The sequence below is a fragment of the Arvicanthis niloticus genome, chromosome 21 (assembly GCF_011762505.2).
Source record: "Arvicanthis niloticus isolate mArvNil1 chromosome 21, mArvNil1.pat.X, whole genome shotgun sequence".
In the NCBI taxonomy this organism is placed as follows: Eukaryota; Metazoa; Chordata; class Mammalia; order Rodentia; family Muridae; genus Arvicanthis; species Arvicanthis niloticus.
This window is the reverse complement of record NC_047678.1, coordinates 5,622,061-5,639,716: the sequence shown is the minus strand read 5'-3', so window position 1 is coordinate 5,639,716 and position 17,656 is coordinate 5,622,061. Positions and strand designations below refer to the sequence as shown.

The window sequence follows — 17,656 nt, the reverse complement described above, 5'->3', positions numbered from 1 at the left end:
GTGCATAAATCCTAGCTGCTACACACATAATCTGAGAGAAAAATACATTTTAATTTAGGCACATAGGAAATACTGACGTTCTGAAACTGTTAAGGATCACTTAGCTTCCATTGCAACAAACAAGTCATTTAGTGACTCCCAGAGAGGTCGCTGCTAAGCATACAGACGTGGAAGAGCACAGGCTCATTTCCAGAACAAGAATTTGCTGCAAATTTTTTCTACATCACATTTAAAAGAAGCAACCACTGAGAACAAATCTAGCATTTATGTTATTAGTCATGTGTCTCAGGTTCTAGAGCGTTAAGAGACCAAAATGTGATTTACAGACATTGCTACTTAGTTCTACCTTCATTACCCTGGACCTATTGCTTAAAATGCAATGGCACCATGTGAGAAGTGGTTTAAGGTGATAAGTATACAACCCCCTATGCATAGGTGAATCCTGGTTTGTGCTGCCTGTTCCAGTTTGGAAAATAAAGGATCACCATCACCAGTCAGGTCCTCTGTGTCCCCACATCTAGTCAGGCAAATACATAAAAATCAAGGAGCTTCCTGAAAGGTAAACAGCATTTTTAGTACCTGGACCATGAAGGAAACAGCAGGCAGAGTCTCTGCTGCCTTCAGCTCATCTCCCTGACAGAGAAGCAGGAACTGCATTGTCACTGTGCATCTGAGTTAAGTGTTTTTCCTTCAGATAAAGAAACTTTAGGATACAAAGCAGCTGCGTCTGGCACACCAGTAACTAACAAATAACAAAAACCAACACAAAAATTACAAAGCCATACTTGAAATGTTGGCTTGCAAATCTCAAAAAGATAAACGTGATAGTCAAATCTCCTCCTCCTCTTCTTCTTCCTCCTCTTCCTCCCCCCTTCTTCCTCCTTTTCTTTTTCCTCCCCCACCCTCCTCCTCTCCTTTTCCTCCCTCCTCCTCCTCCTCTTCTTCCTCTTCTTCCTCTCCCCCTTCTTTCTCCTTTTCTTTTTCCTCCCCCTCCCTCCTCCTCTCCTTTTCCTCCCTCCTCCTCCTCCTCTTCTTCTTCCTCTTCTTCCTCCTCTTCTTCCTCTCCCCCTTCCTCCTTTTCTTTTTCCTCCCCCTCCCTCCTCCTCTCCTTTTCCTCCCTCCTCCTCCTCCTCCTTCTGATATTCTGAGACAAGGCTTCTATGTTTAGTTCTAACAGCCCTGAAACTCACTACATAGAACAGGCTGGCCTTAAACTCAGAGGTCCGCCTTCCTCTGCCTCCTGAGTGCTGGGATTAAAAGACCAGTTTGATAATTAATTTTCATGACTCCCTAGGAATTAAGAAGTGTTTGATTATTAGGAAAGTAAAGTTCAAAGTGTATCTGAGATGGTGTCTCTAGATACAATTAGACCATGAGGATTCTAACCCACACATGCACCTAAGCATGCATGCATGCATGCACACACGCATGCAGACACCAAATGAATGTAGCCCTTAATAGACCATAATATGATGCTAAATTTGGGTAACTTAATGCCCAAGAACTCAAGACAAAAGACCAAAACCATAAAAAATGGTAGTGAAGGTGGTGGTGGAGCCTTGTAAGGAAATGAAGGCTGCTGCAAGTGTGTCCTTGCTGGGGTGGGGGATGGGGAAGAAGGGTGGTAAATCTGGCTTCTCCCTGCATGTCACTTTTTCTTTATATTCTGGTTCACCATGAACTGCTCTATTCTATAATTCGCTCTCCTCTATTACGGACTGAACCCTCTGAAAATAGAAGGCCTTCCTCCTTTGTCATAGTGGCAAGAAAACTGGCTAATACATGAGATGTATTAGAGATGATTGTATTTCACTTCTGAGACACTAAAAAAAAATCATGCTAACTTTCACTAATAATGAAGATGTATAATCTACAAAACTATACAATGCTATTGATGGTAGAGAGTCTGTTGGTGTTAGTCCTAAGCAATAGATTTCCAAAGACAAGCTATCCGTCATCAGATATGCCTACCTGTTTGTCCCTCAGCACACATGAACATAACTTGCATCCTCACAGAAAATACAGAAAGCCAGTGTGTCCTGCTCTATCAATGAGCTAAGCCCTCACGTTCAAAAAAGGGTTTTCAATGAAATGACACAATGAAGAAGGGAGGATAATGCTTCCTTGGAAATGAATAAATAATATTTCCCCCCAATTTTCAGTAATGACATAAATGGTAAGAAAAGTCATACCAAATGAACTTGTAAGTACTTAGAAATTTCTTAAACAGTACAACCAGCATTTCAAATTGAGGGCTTTTCTAGAAGGGTATTGCACCAATGGGCATGTTTGTATTTAGCTTGTTCTTATGAGAACTTATTTTAAAATGTTTTATGATCCCTTATCCTGTAGTTTTTCCTCTTATTTCATAGTTTTAGGTATAATCTTTCTTTTAATTATGTTGTTTAGCTTTAGAAAATCATTCTCTAACAACAACTGATCAACTAATAGCTATAATATCCTTACAGAAAATTAACACCACAGATAAGCAGTCATGTATCCCCCCATCAGAATGCCTTTCTGAAAAACAAAAAATCACCAACAAAGAGCTGGTTCTTTATGTTTTTTACAGTGAAATGTGATATAGGGAGAATCACCCAACCCTACCATAAACAGTGCTCTTACTGATGGAAGATTAACTCTTTAAAGTGCTTTTCAAATGGTGTTTTCATATTGTTTTATGTAAATACCACCTTTGATCAACTACACAGAGCAGGGAGTGCCTAAATCCAACCTTATTTGTTAACTTCCATCCAGTACCACAAGGGACTTGTGTTTCTCACTTGCTGGTTTGCAGAAACTTCTCATTAAGAAACTACTCCTCAATAATGCCTAGTCTGCCTACGGTGAGAGAGGAACTATCTATTTTCTACAAAGATCTGCATGTTTGCTAAGGCTGGCATAGAGAAACTGTCAAGAAAGGCAGAAGGTTAGTTGATATTGTTGTTCTTACTATGGGGTTGCAACCCCTTTCAGCTCCTTCAGTCATTCCCCTGGGGATGGGATAAAGGGTTTGCAGAGGGAAACCCAGAAGGGGGATAATATTTGAAATGTAAATAAATAACCCAAAAAGAGGCAGAAGGAAAAGAGGGGTCTGCAGAGGCAAGAGGACAGAAAAGGAGCAAGGAAAAGCAAGAGAAAAAAGATGGGGTTCTCTGAACATTCCAAGAGATGGCTGTATGGCATCTTTCTCTGGCAGAATTCAGTCAACATCTGTGTTACTGTGTCTCCCAAGACTCAGTTTAAACACTGGCCAATCTAGGTCCTATTTTATTGAATGATTCAGATTTTGCTGAAACAAATACTGCATTTAATTTATTAAGTTATTAGCTGCCTACATAATTAAATATTCCACTACATTCAACATCCCATAATATTTTATCAATGTATGTGCAGTACTTATTTTAATGTACTTGATCTGTTTTTAGATCAAAACAGTTTCAAAACAGTTTCACTGCATGAAAGGTGGTTTTAATAAAAATACATAGGATTATGTAATATTAGAATATTAGTCACAAAATACATTCAAGATGGTCTGCTAGGTATACTTAACCTATGCTCAGAAAAGTACATGGGTAAAAAATCATGGAGTATAAATTTGGAGGGCAAGTGCTGAGGCAGGAGACTGTTAAGAAATGAGATGCGATGAGATGAAACATAAAGTTCCATTTCAGTTTCTCTGACTGCTGACTAAAGATATTCATATCAGAAGTAAAGAGCATGAAAACAAAGGAGAAAAAGGATGATTTAAGGACCATAGGAAAGTTGAAGCCAGCTCAGGAAGAACCTAGACACCAACGGCCTGTTTCAAAGTATGTATTTTGTACTTTTGAAACCATCAGCTGGGGATTTAAAATTGACCCAGAAAAGAAATGCAGGGCTGAGAACATACCAACCCTATCAAAACACAGGAGTAGCCTGGCGTGATTCAGCGTGGCCAGTGGATGCTCCAAAAGTGGGTTGAACGTGTGGGTCACACAGAGCATTCTTTAAACATAAGATACCAACAGCCCTAAAAAAAAATCATTCTAGTTATACGTTTTAACTTCATTTTTCTTTTAAAAAATTAAATTTATTATTGTGTGTGGTGTCGAGGAAAGGGCATGTGGGTCCCAGCTCCCGTGTGGAGGTGAGGGAAGAGCTCTTGTGAAGGTGTCAGTTCTTTCCTCCTCTAGGCAGGCTCTCAGATCGCGGTCAGGTCACCAGGTTTCCGTGGCAAGTGCCTTTGCCTTCTGAGCCATGTCACTACAATTTTTAGCTAAAAAAAAAAAATTAGGTATCTTGTGCTGTCTAGGACACAAAACTACTTTAAATAGTTAATATTGGTACCTGATTCCCCTAAAGGACTTAAGACGGAAAAACATGACTCTCCAAAATGGATAATGAAATAAAATAAAATCTTCCTATTTTAAAAAAAAAAATAATCAAAACAGTCAACATTTCTCAATCAAATGCAAATTTTTTCATACATTTCTGCAAATTAAAATAGTATTTGTAATATTTGCATTAATACTGAAAATCAAAACATTAATAAACCATTTGGTTTCTGTTTATAGTCTTCATTTTCAACTTTTGTTTTTTTGTTTGTTTGGGTTTTTTTGCAATAAGCACTGATTTAACTGTTTACAGTTTAGCAGGGAATTCATTGGCAGTAATTAATCTCTAAACATAACCATATTTCTTGTGACTAGGAACTCACTCATGAGAGGAAATGATAGCCCTTGCAAACATGCATGGACTAATCTGAGCTATAAGTTAAATTATGCTAAAGAGGCAAACTTAAATGATCTTCTAAAATTACGAATATTGCTGCCTACTTAAGAGGCATGACAAACTGAGAAAATGAGCTGTTTCTTCAGAAAGCATAGTCAACCCAAACAAGAAATATGCATGTGAGGCCGACAGCCCATGCCTAGCATAGCTAGGAGAACGTACCACGCTGCTTCATTTAGCCTAACAGCAAGTTGTACAAGGTGGCCAACAGGATTGGCCAGGACAAATAAATACATCTTCTGATGTCTATCATTTATAAAATTTTACAGGAACTTACTGTAGATAAAATTTTTTTGTTTTGTTTTATGTATATTAGTGTTTTGTCTACATATACATATTGGTACCACACTCATGCCTGGTGTTGACAGAGGTCAGAAGAGGGCATCCTGGAATTAGAGTTATGGACGGTTATGAGGCATCACGTGAGTGCGTGGAACCAAACCCAAGTCTTCTGTAAGAGCAACAAGTGATCTTCAGTGCTGAGCCAACTCTCTAGCTTATTTGGAAATATTTTAAGTGATACCTTATATTTAATATATAATATATACATATGCATTACATATAGTATAATTATATTATACTGATAATATAATATATATTAATAGAAAAATGTAAGATATTATTCCATACCAAATAAGGTAGTAAAATTATGCCAGTGAATGCCGAGTGACTTGGTTTAGAACCACCTAAGAGACTGTGAGACATACCGGCATATGTGGGAGGGCATACACAGGCCCACTGTGGTTGGAAGATCAACAGTGAGCAGCACTGTGTACTTGGCAGGGCCTCGATGAAGTAAAATGAGAAAAACGACAGAGCTTTTCCCGTTCAGGGTTCTGGCCTGCATCACATGGAGGTTCTCTCCCTCATGCCTTCCTGCCGCCATGATGTCCTGTCCAACTACTTGGGACCAAGTAAACCATAAACCAAATGCTCTAAAACCCTGGTTCTCGACTTGTGGCTTGCAATGCCTTTGTGGTCACATATTTACATTACGATTCAGAACAGTAGCAAAATTATAGTTAGGAGGTTGGAACAAAATGATTTTATGGTTGGGGGTCAGCACAACATGAGGAACTGTATTAAGGAAGGGGTAGCAACACTAAGAAGGGTGAGGACCACTGCTCTGGAACCATGGGCCAGAGTAAGGCTCTCCAACATTTCTCTTCAGCATTATTCCATTCATTGTTTTGTTTGTGACAGCAAGGAAGCTAACCCATACAGAAATATTTTAAATTACTTGTCATTTTCCTCAAGCATACAACTAGATTTTTAAGGATTATAGCACTAAGTGAAAAAAATATAACTCTTTGGGAATTAAAGGAATTATTTACAGAGACTAATTCGCAAAAGCCAGCCTTGATATGTAATGAAATAAAGGAATGGCTTCCTTCAGGTAACTGATTTTGCTAGCCTCTGAAACTTCACCAGTCAACGTGTGAATACAACTCTCTTTCATAGACTCAACAGAGAAAGAGAAGAAAAGTAACCCTAATTTATTTTAAAACAAAAGACTGAAAAACCTCCTCGGTCACAAGGCCACAGTGCAGAAAGGTGAAGCGTGAAGCACACCACACCTAACGTCACTGTCCACTTTCTGGTTTACAAACACAAACCACAGTGAGTTGATGTTCAGTGGGGTGGTGATGTAAAACTAAGCAGTTCACCTATCAGTCCTTCTAACAACAGGAACAGCAGGAATGGCACTCACCTTCAAATAAATCGGAGTGATATTGGGACATGAACAACTCATTTAAATCACTGGCTGAGTTTTTGAGTAATGACCTACATGGCCCTGGGACTTGACTTCCAGAGCAAGGGGCCTTCTCTTGAATGCAGGAAGCCCTAAAGCTACAAAGAAAAAAGGGAGTATGCCCCAATACAATTCAATACAATACAATACAATACAATACAATACAATACAATAAAGGCTCCTTAGGATAGAACTACAGTTGACACTGTATAATGAACAGAAGAAACACAGGAAGTTATTTGTATTTTCTTAGAAAATGCTCACCTTGGGGCTGTTATTTTCCATGTTTTCCTTTTAGGCTTTCGGGCCTCTGAGCTCATTTTGAATTTATTGGGAGAATACAAGGGAAGGACAGAACTAAGAGATATTAAAAGTTTGACTCCATGAGCTGGCGTGAAAGGGGAGAAGGCAGAGAAGTTAGGGAGGCTGCTGGGAGGGCTCAGACCAAGAAAACGGCATTCTCTGCTAAGCAAGTAGCCTCATGGTAATGACTAAGCCACTTCTAACCACAGTAACCCCCCCCCCCCCGCCCCATCCACGCAGAATGCTCTAAGTCTCCCAGGGGATGCCTAAAACTGCAAACAGCACCTAGTTATAATATGTATACTATCTTCCTTCTATGTGAACACCTTGAACAAAGCTTGACCCAAAGACTGTCTGTGATGAGATTTGCAATACATTTTAATCATAAGGTGAAATAACGACAGCCATATCCTCTAATAAAATCCCCAGCATCGATACTACTGAGCTTTGAGGACATTATTATATGATTATTTATACTGTATAATGTTATTATATATTTAAGAAATGATTGGTAGAAACCATACACAAGAGGAAGCACTGTGCTTCAGCTCTCTCCTCACCGAAACAGTAATCTATATTCTTGTTTTCAAGACTTTACTCACAGTGCTCACTTTTCCCAATGATATTCTTATCTCACTGAAGCCACGCCTCTATTAATAAGCCTAGTGGATATTTTCTTTAGACTCCCAGACTCTCCACCAACCACCTCAGTCCTTGCCTCACACCTTTCTCATGAATCAAGTCTTTCTTTCAAATTCATTCTCCTACTCTCTAAAAGCCACACTGCTGACCAACCCTACCTCTTAGTTGTTTAAGACCTTAAATCTCTCAATTAGATTATGGAGATAGAATTTTAATAAATCTTTCAGCCTAACTAGGACATCTGTCTGTTAGTCCTCTGCTTAAAATCCTTTAATTATATGTCACTGCTTGAAATAACAGCAAAGATTACTTACTTATTTACAACTATTTGTCAAGAATGCTATAAAGTCTATTTTACACAGATTTATGGGAAACTTGGAATTTATATCAAGGGAAGCCAGCTCAACTATAGGTTTCTTCCACACAAAGGTATATTCTGTAATACTGTATTCAAGATTTTTGGGTTCTAATCCCTACTTGTCAACCTTAACCTCAAACTACAGCCTTTTGTGAAGTACTCTAACCATATCAAAAGCATGCTTGGCCCTGGAATTATACCCCTTCTGACCCTGACTGAATTCACTTTCATCTCTACGATCATGCTCACCGTCTGGCTACATGAGCTACCACATATCAATGACATTGTCAGAGACTTTACAATCCCACAGTGCTCTGCTTGACTGTGTTGTATCATATTCCACACTAGATCACAGTATGTCATCTATTCCTCACTGGACCACTGTGTTAGGCGATCAAGGTCCTACATGAGCAACTCGATGCTGTAATGAAAGTATCCTCGGAGGTTTTCAAGCAGAGGATGGGCAAAGTGATGTTTTTGAAAAATAAAGACTAGAATGTGATAAGAGGTGAGACGTTGAAGCCAAAGAAGTAAAAAACTCCCCAAAAAGCTTTGGGAAGGAAGTGTGCACACCAGGAGAGCTCACTTCCATAAGCTACTGTCTATTCTCACTGCTCCTTGTTTACATCTTTCCACATAAACCATTTATTATATTTTGTATCATCTCAAAAATTAGCAAGAAAAAGGACCTTTCTGTCTAAAGCCTGAGAGCAGGGCAGAGTTAAGGTTTCCAGAACAGCCATGCAAAGTGTTCACTTCCACCCCTGAAAAACAACAGTGAGGGGAGGGAAGGCGGGTGGGGGAAACAGCACACAGAAGACAGAGGGAGAAGAGGGGGCTTCACCCCAGGTGCTCATGAGCACACCATTCACAGCAGAGGCTGTCACTGACGTGGCAGCTGTCTGTGGCCACAGGCTTCAGCGCAAAACTGCTCATTACAAAGCCTAGGTCACAGTCAGACACTCCATGCTGACCAGCTCTCAAGAGCCCCCGGCTCCCATGTTTTAGCAAAAAGGCACACTTCCCCTGACTGCTTGCTTCATCTGTTGCTAGCAAATGATATGTTCTAATAAACACTTTTTTAAAAAATTAAGATAACAAAGTTGTAGGAAACTCTTTATCAATCACATTAGTATCCTGATAACTCTTAATTGATCAACACGATAGATATATTTACCTATATACATATATATATACACACACACACAAACACAATATATATATATATATATATATATATATATATACACATACATACATATATACAGAGAGAGAGAAATAGATAAAAATAGATATTACAAGTAAAAACTCAAAATCATTTAGGATCTGTCTTCTTTTCATAACATGACACGCTTAAAAACAGTATTTATAAATTTGGTAGTAACAGGTTTATAAAGAAAAACAAATCTCCATATCAACTTTTCTAACACAAAACAGAAAGAAAAGCAAACTTCCTTCGGTTAAACACTATGAAACTTTCCTTTCGCGCAATGATTCTCAAAGCCTCTATAAAAATCCTCTCACGCTATCAGAACCCGATCACCTTACAAACTATGTGTATGTGTGTGCGACTTCTCGGTTCCTATTCTCAGCTAGAAGACCGCACAGAAAGGACAGAACAATGGTGTGGAAAGTTACCCTCCTCTCCAATTGGCCTCTCTAGTGCAGAGTTATTGCTTCCATGTGTTGAAAAAAAAAGAAAGAAAGAAAGAAAGAAAAAAAGAAACCTTTAAGCCAACCACAATCCCTAAAACTTTTGGCACTCTTATTGAGGATTGAATCCAGAAGGGGAATAAAAAAAAAAAAAAGAAAGAAAGAGAGAGAGAGAGAGAGAGAGAGAGAGAGAGAGAGAGAGAGAGAGAAAACTATTTTTTTTTATTATCACACCTTATATCAGAGTCAGAAACTTGTCATTATGGGACTGTGCTGGAAGCTAATATGAAGGCTGGTTTCTAAAATGTTCACAGGAATCACGCTATGTTTTAAAGCTGTGGAAATGCTCAACTGATTGGTCTTAACATTTACGTATGTAATTACTGAGTAGGAGACCAGATCCTCAAAGACACAGCACAAATTAATCCAGGAGAAGGTAAAGCAGAGGACATTAATGCTTTCTGTACGGTGAGCATACGTGGAGGATGTTAATGCTTTCTGTACGGTGAGCATACGTGGAGGACATTAATGCTTTCTGTACGGTGAGCATACGTGGAGGACGTTAATGCTTTCTGTACGGTGCGCATACGTGGAGGATGTTAATGCTTTCTGTACGGTGGACATACTGTTTTTGACAATCTGTGGCTGCAAAGCTGAGGAACACAAACATGATAGAAAACTCATTTTCTGAAAACAATGAAATCTATTGTCTTCGCTTTTTTTTTTTTTTTTTCCACACACCAGGCTTCAAATTTAACCCTAAAGTCCTCAAGGACTTCAGGATTCATCATGTGTCAAATGAGAGGAGAGGGCCAAAGAGTTCACGCGTCCCAGAGTAAGAACAGAAGGGAACATAAAGTTTGATGTGGAGAAACAGCAGTGTGTTGGAGGACGGACACAGCTCCCGAGAGTATCAGGGCCCAGCTTGTTCTACCTCCCACTTAACTTCTAAATTAAATCCAATGCTCTTGATTAAATGTTTTCCATTCATTCTTATCAGCATTCTTTAAAACATAGAAATCTTAGAAGACACTATTAATGAATTTGAATGATTTCTATATACTCATTTCTCTAGTGGATTTACCATTATTTCACAATAAGACTATTTATAACAATATTAATAATAACATATGAGGCTTTATGAGGAAGAAGATACAACTATGAAGAGATTGGAGATATGGACTGTAAACATCTTGTCTGACGAGAAGGGACATCTGCAGTACATTAGAGTTAAACAAATAAATTATAAATATATTTTGAACTCATTCTTCTCATATTTTATTTCTATAAGTAAAAATAATCTTTCTATAATAATGCCAACAAAACCATATTGTCAAGGTGATCTTCTATCAGAGATTTATTTTTTTGCAACAAAGTATGATGCTTCTATCTAACAATATTAATTATAAAACTTGAAAAGCTATTTGATAGGGTGATAAATTCTCCACATTTTTTTTTCATTTTGACTATGGATAACAGGTTGAGATATAAATAAAGCATTTTTAGGTTTTCTAGAGTTTTCAGATTTTTTTGTATTTAAAAACAATAGTTTTACTATTTGATAATTATTTTCCTAAGAATTAATCATGGGTTTCTAAAAACCCGCCATGTATGCTCCACATAATAATAACATGTGGGGTGCAACATTTTTACTTAAAATTTCATAGAAAACCTAAGATTCTTTGATACAACGAGAACAGGATATTTTAGGAAGGAGTGCTAAGATTCAAGGTCCACCCTCATTTAGAGTCTGAAGCCTTTCTCTCCTAAAAAGAATGAAAAGTTTTTCCTCGGACATTTCCTTTTCCATCTGCCCAGAGAGAAGGCTGACTTTCAATACCATAACCCAGTTTCATCTTTGCTAACCTTACAAGGCCCAAACATCAAAAAGAAATGTAGAGGTATAAATCACTCCAAGTGGTGAAAGCAGCTATAAGTCACTTCAGTGTCAAACAACCTGTAGCACCAGTAACCTGATCCAGGTTTCACTGACAGCAGGCTCTGAGCACCCACCTCGAGAAAAAACAACTGCTGAAACCACTTCAGCTTATTCTTACACATATTACTTAAAAGGGGCAAATCTCCCATCTCTCGCTTCCTTCTTTATCAATAGGTAAAAGCAATAAAGGGCAAATACACTCGTAAGACCTACTTAAATTCATTTTCTGCATTCTGTGTTTAGACAAATAAAATGAATTAAGACAAAAAAAGTTCGAATTAGATGCCCAGCTCCTACAAATTTTACAGCATTACCTAATTCACCTTGTAGTTCACTCGTCGAATGATTTCTCTATAGAAACAGACAACTGTATAATGAATTCAAAATCTCTATGTTCCTCTTGGGGCTGTTGCACTCCCTGAGACGACTGCGTATGTATTCTCTGAGCATTGATTCACAATTCCTGGGCTAGTTCAAGATCTTTCCTGTCTTTATAAACCACAGCAGTCTTTATAGAGTCTCGGCAGTTTAGTAGCAAATGCACATCTGGTAAAAAAGAGGCTGTAAGTTTCAGGTGCATGTGAACCTGAGGAGCTACAGTCAATGCTGTGAGAGCCAGGGCGTGGCACAAGCTGCCTTGCTTTGGTGCATCCGACTTATGGTACAAATATGATTACACAGTGGGTAATCTCTCTGTCAACTTCTACCACCATAAATCATCACACAGCTTCAGGACCTGTGACACACTCTTGTGATTTCTGGTGCTGGCAAGCTGCAATGGCAGTGTTTAAACTCTTAACCCAGTGTTTCTGAAATGAGGATTTGCTAATGTATTCCTGGGGCTGGAGAGTCATTTTTCCATAAACATGAGTCCACATACTATTCAAAATGAAGAGACAGCAGATTAGATCATCTTTCAAAACCCATTCCAGTCTGAAAACTGCATTACACTCGACAGCAGCGTACCAACAGAGATCACAGTTCAAAAGCAAGCGCGGAGGAAGAAATGTTTACAAAAAGACACATGCCCAAGTTCAACTACCTTCTACTAGTGGTCCTTTTATAATTATATGCAAATGATATTCGGTATAGGCAATGATCTTATTACCCAAGCAGTGGCCTAAACAGTTCAGGCCTGTTACAGTTCCTATCAGCAGCAATCTTCCCCCTCCTGAAGGCTTCCTTACACTCCCGAGTTATCAGGAGTCAGAAAAGCCAGCTTCTTTTGCCAATGCTGCCTCTGGCTTGAAAAACCATCTTAGTATCACAGTGATTATTACATTGACTATTAGGGTGATTATTCCTGCAGCCTCATTTTAAAGAGTTGGTTCGCTATGTTACTCAACAATTAGCATGTAGCACAGTGCAAACCAAGTATTCACAATCCATTAATGATAGTAAGTAAAAGGAATGCAAGACACTGACAAAACGCAAATATTCACTTTTCTCAACCGTGTCAGTGCCTATAGATACAGAACGGCTTGATTTTCATTGAATATACTTATTACTTAGATTCATTTTTTAAAAAATATTTTGTTTAAGTCTGTTTTCATAGTATTATAAAAAAAACTATGTAATTTTACTAACTAGCACATAAACTATTTTATTAGAAAAATTCATTTGCTAGTTAAAAATTTAAAACTTAATTTACAGCATTATTCCTTCACTATAATTTCTATGAGACTATTAACCCCGTACTTATGCCTTCTCTACAAAGATATACCTTAATAAAGAACCATAATATCAGAAAAGAGAAGAAAAGCATTTATAAATTGTATTGATATTCTGAATTTAAAATGTAAATAGTTTTTACTCTGATTACTTACTTTTTAAATTTAAATAAGAAAAAATATAATTCCTTCACATTGTACATATATATTTACACACATATGAATAAACAGTTTTAAGTAAAATCTTCTCCTAAAAAAGAAGTATGTGTGGGTTTTCCCCTTTTACACAGTATCTTAAATGAACATTTTAAAAATGAAAGTGTTTAATTCACTTCTCAAGCACTTCCAATAACATTCCACCCTTTTATCATTAATTAAACTGATAAATAATTTTTGAAATGAGATACTTTTAACAGATTTAAGGATGAGTACTATACATTTCTAAGATGAATTTCATAACCGACCTATTTGATAACAACAGTAGGTTTTATTGCAAGGGGATGATTAGGTTGATATGTAAAAGAATTTCTTTCCCCCTTAATGCAGCAAACATCACTTATTTTATTAAATTCATCTCCAGTTTTTCTTCTTCCATAAAGGATTTTTCCACTTTGATTAATCTGAATTTTCTGCTTTCAAGATATAATTACACCATTAACTGAAGGCTAGTACAGTCTCAGTGTTCAATCCCAGCAGCTCATACTTTGGTATTCTGCGATAAGCAACCATTCCTCTGGAACAACATGCACGACCTCAGACACGGAAAAGTCGGCGCTGCATTACCCTACCTGGACCGTCGAGCTGATCTCAGATGCAAAGCCGCCTGTCAAGGGAGCCTCGTGGCTGATCAACAGTCGGCCCGTTTTGATCACAGACTGAAAGAGAAGAGGAAAACCTGACGTTGAAAAGAATACATATTTTACGCATATGATACCATTTTAATTCACTAATAAAAACAAACTGCTTAAATTCCATAAATAAAAATCAGAACTGATTTTATGTTTAGTAATGTACATTCAATTGGGTACATTTTTGTACTGTCAAGAAACTTTCACATAGCTTATGATCTTAGCATGAAAGGAAAATGAGATTTATAACTCCGTGTAATATATAATTTAAAACGCGTGCCTATTTTATAGGACATTTTTGTTGTTGTTGTTGTTATAAGTGAATTACTGTTTCACCTGTCCATATCTTGGTCTGATTTTTCCATCTTTTTACTTTAAGACCCAAATGTTTTTTGGATGGGGGGCACATGGCATGTGAGTACATACAACAGTCTTGAGAAATACTGTTCATGGGATAGGAAAACAAAAAACAGCACAAAAACACCACAGTAAAAGAAAAACTAGTGTGTCCTTGAGAGACTTGCCAGTAACACGTGACTCTGAAAACGAAGGGTCACAACTGTCTTCACTAATGTGCACTAAGACCTTGTTAATGATCACAGTGCCACTTCAACATGAAAACTGTCACAGTGAAACTGTCACGGCTTAAACAGCTGCTCACGGTGGGCATGATAGGTTATTTACAAAACCAAAAGTCATAGCTATATCACAGCAGGATGCCAGTAGGTACCAAAATCAACAAGTTATTGCTTAAAACACATTCAACTATGTTAGTGGAGAAGATGTCAATTCTTCTCTAAATTGCTATCAAGGTTATCACTCTTTTAAAAATTTACTGTTTTATCAATTTAAAATGAAATCTTCAAGCAAGAGATACATGTCTAAAAGGAAAGATTTTACTCAATCTGGGCAATTCTAGCTTAGAACTCAGAAACAGTGACAGCAGCTGCAGCCAGCAGATGCTAAGCCCCAAGGTATGGGCAGGACTCACAACAAAAGTAAGTCACTATAGTTACTAAGTAGTGACTGGAGAACAAGAGAGGACAAGGACGGTGTAAGGAACCTAACCACTTCCACAGATCTGACAACCTGAGGAACAGGCATTTTGGCTTCCTATGGCTGAAGTAACTTGACACTTATTTTTAAAAAATCACAATTAAACTTCAATGTGCCCAGCTAGAAATGACAAAATACAAACATTCTATAATAAAGAAAAAAAAAAAAACCAACAACAACAACAAAAAAATATATATATATGTTTTCAAAATATCCTGTAATAGATTTTTCTGCCTTCGTTAATCAGCTTGAACGATCCATTTTTTGCTGCTCGGATCTATGAAAGTTCAGTAATGCAGAGGCCCGCAAGTATGATGTAATCAATGAAGCAGCTAACACCCACCCAAGCTAGATGGTGTCGGTTCATGAATAACAGGTGGGAATGAGAAACTGCTCTCAACATGTTGCTCTTATCCTAAAACTCCATACGACGTACTAGTCCTTTATAATCCAGGTTTGGGCCAATCCAAGATCAAATGACAAGGTTTAGAATAAACCTTGAAATCCAACAAGCATTGAGGGCCAACAGTCTATGCTTCCAGCAGCTACAGAGTGGAAACTCTAGGGAAAAACTATATTCCAACTCTGACAGTTCAAGCAGCACGATGTGCAAATATAGAGTATCAAGACCGTCTGAGCATGCTTCAGGAGGAAATGGCTGCAGAAGTGCACCTCCACACCCCAGAACACTGTGGAGGCACAAGAAAGAAGGGCAATATATGCAAAGATTTCCAAAGGGAGTCAATTCTAAAAATAAGCAAGTTGAACAACGACAGCGAAAAGTTGTGAAAAGTGATGAGACATAAAGACCCTTTTAAATATGTATGTTATTAGAAATACTCCTTCTACATGGTCAGAACTGGTTTCTCCTGAGAAACGGTAGATAAGGAGAAACATGGGGGGGGGGTTTAAACCTTCCCTTATATCACACAGATTACAAAAACTATTCTTGGTAAATCTAAATAAGCAAAAAATAAAGAAGCCCATGAATTGATGCTGAATTGACAAATACAGTATGGTCATAATCTCCTCAAGAAACAGAATTGTTCTTTATCTATCTTAAGATTCCCTTCAAAAACCAGAGGAATCTCTGTATCCCAGACTGCAAATGCAAAAGGTCACATTAAAACTGCGAACCAGCCTCCACCTGCCACCTTCTTGGAGGTCTGCTCATGCAGAACCATAGGAAGCTCCTCGCTGAGACTTCAAGACAACAGACCCCAGACAATGACAAATAAACTCTTGGAATGAGAGGGTCACGGCCATCTCTCTGCCTGTGCCTGACATTAAAATGTGTTGTCATCCTCAGACAAAGAACCTCTGCTCTGAGCCAAGGATTCCATGCCTACTATTTCATTTAATTTGGAAAGTGCTCACATTTCATTTCTGAAGCTTAAAAAATATCTCTGATCCCTGGAAAGCATTTACATGTATAAAATAAAGAAACACTGTTATTTTCAGTCATTCTAAGAATGAACATATATTGTGATTATCTAAATATAGTTCAATAATTTCATAAGGCAGAATAGAAATTCAGTGTGGCATATGCCTTTTGTCATTCATATTCACGTTTTTAATTTGCTAAGACTCCCAAAAATCATTTTTTCTATTCCATTTTATTATTTTTCACTTACTAATACTGAGATCACTCCAAATTTATAAAACAGAATCCTATCATTCGTGGCTCAGTTAACTATTTAGTAAAATTAAGTTTTGTTTCCAATGAGCACACACCTAGACAAAACTGAAAACATACAACTGCCTGGAAATTTCTTTACAAAAAAAATTTACTAAGTGCTTTCTTGAACTCTCTTAAAATTAGCATGCTGTTTTTTAAAGGTGGTTGCCATTTGCTTTTAAAGTAACAAAATGACAGATATAAATGCTAATATTTCTCTACTAAAGAAAGGGAAGCTTAAAGCTTTAAGTTGTCAAGTTCACATCTGAGATACAAACTTCTCCATTTGAAAAACCTGAAGTCTTTAAACAACTTTTTAATATAAAAGCTAAACCAACCAAAACCAGGAAAGACCACATAGGCAGGATTTTCTAGTTCTTGCTTCTTCAACTTTTCACCACTACAATCTGCTCCTGGATTAAGTCTGTGGCACATGGGGCACCAGCAAGGGCTAAGCCAATTAAAAATTAGGACTGTGAAAAAGTCTCCATTTTTCTCCATATTCCAAAACCACAAAAGTCTCTTCCCTACCTGTCAAAACCTTCAAGGCTGCCTCCCAAAGGCTATTTACCATTTAAAGACCGTCTATCAGAGACCAGCAGCTTCCTGTCACAGGAGAGGCAAGCAAAATGAAGACGTGGAAGACCACAGGCAAACACGATGCCCTGTTTTAATGGAACCCAGATTTGGGATCCATATGAGACTCCCCCACAGCTGTGCTCAGCTTGGGCATCTTCAACAATGATGAGAGAGCTATGCTTATCTATATAGGATAGCTACTACAATATTCTGAATATGGGCAATACGCCAGGCAAGCCAGACCAATCTCTATGAAAACATGTTTAAAGGTATTACACATGTCACCTTTGCACATTTATACAAACACATCTCATGTTACAAAATCCATTTTAAGGTAACAAAAATACACCTCAGCCTATCCTGCAATGGTGTGAAGTAAAACTTGAAATTAATGGAATTTTAAC

General features: G+C 37.7%; 1 protein-coding gene across 3 annotated transcripts in view; it reads right to left on the bottom strand.

Annotated features, from left to right (window-relative positions):
- Bckdhb (branched chain keto acid dehydrogenase E1 subunit beta) overlaps positions 1–17,656 on the bottom strand; it is a 205,975-nt gene that overhangs the window by 58,245 nt on the left and 130,074 nt on the right. For all 3 annotated transcript variants that reach the window (XM_076918036.1, XM_076918034.1, XM_034524993.2), the window contains one exon: positions 13,880–13,966. In XM_076918036.1, the coding sequence (XP_076774151.1) occupies positions 13,880–13,966 (87 nt within the window). The remainder of the gene's footprint in view (positions 1–13,879; positions 13,967–17,656) is intronic.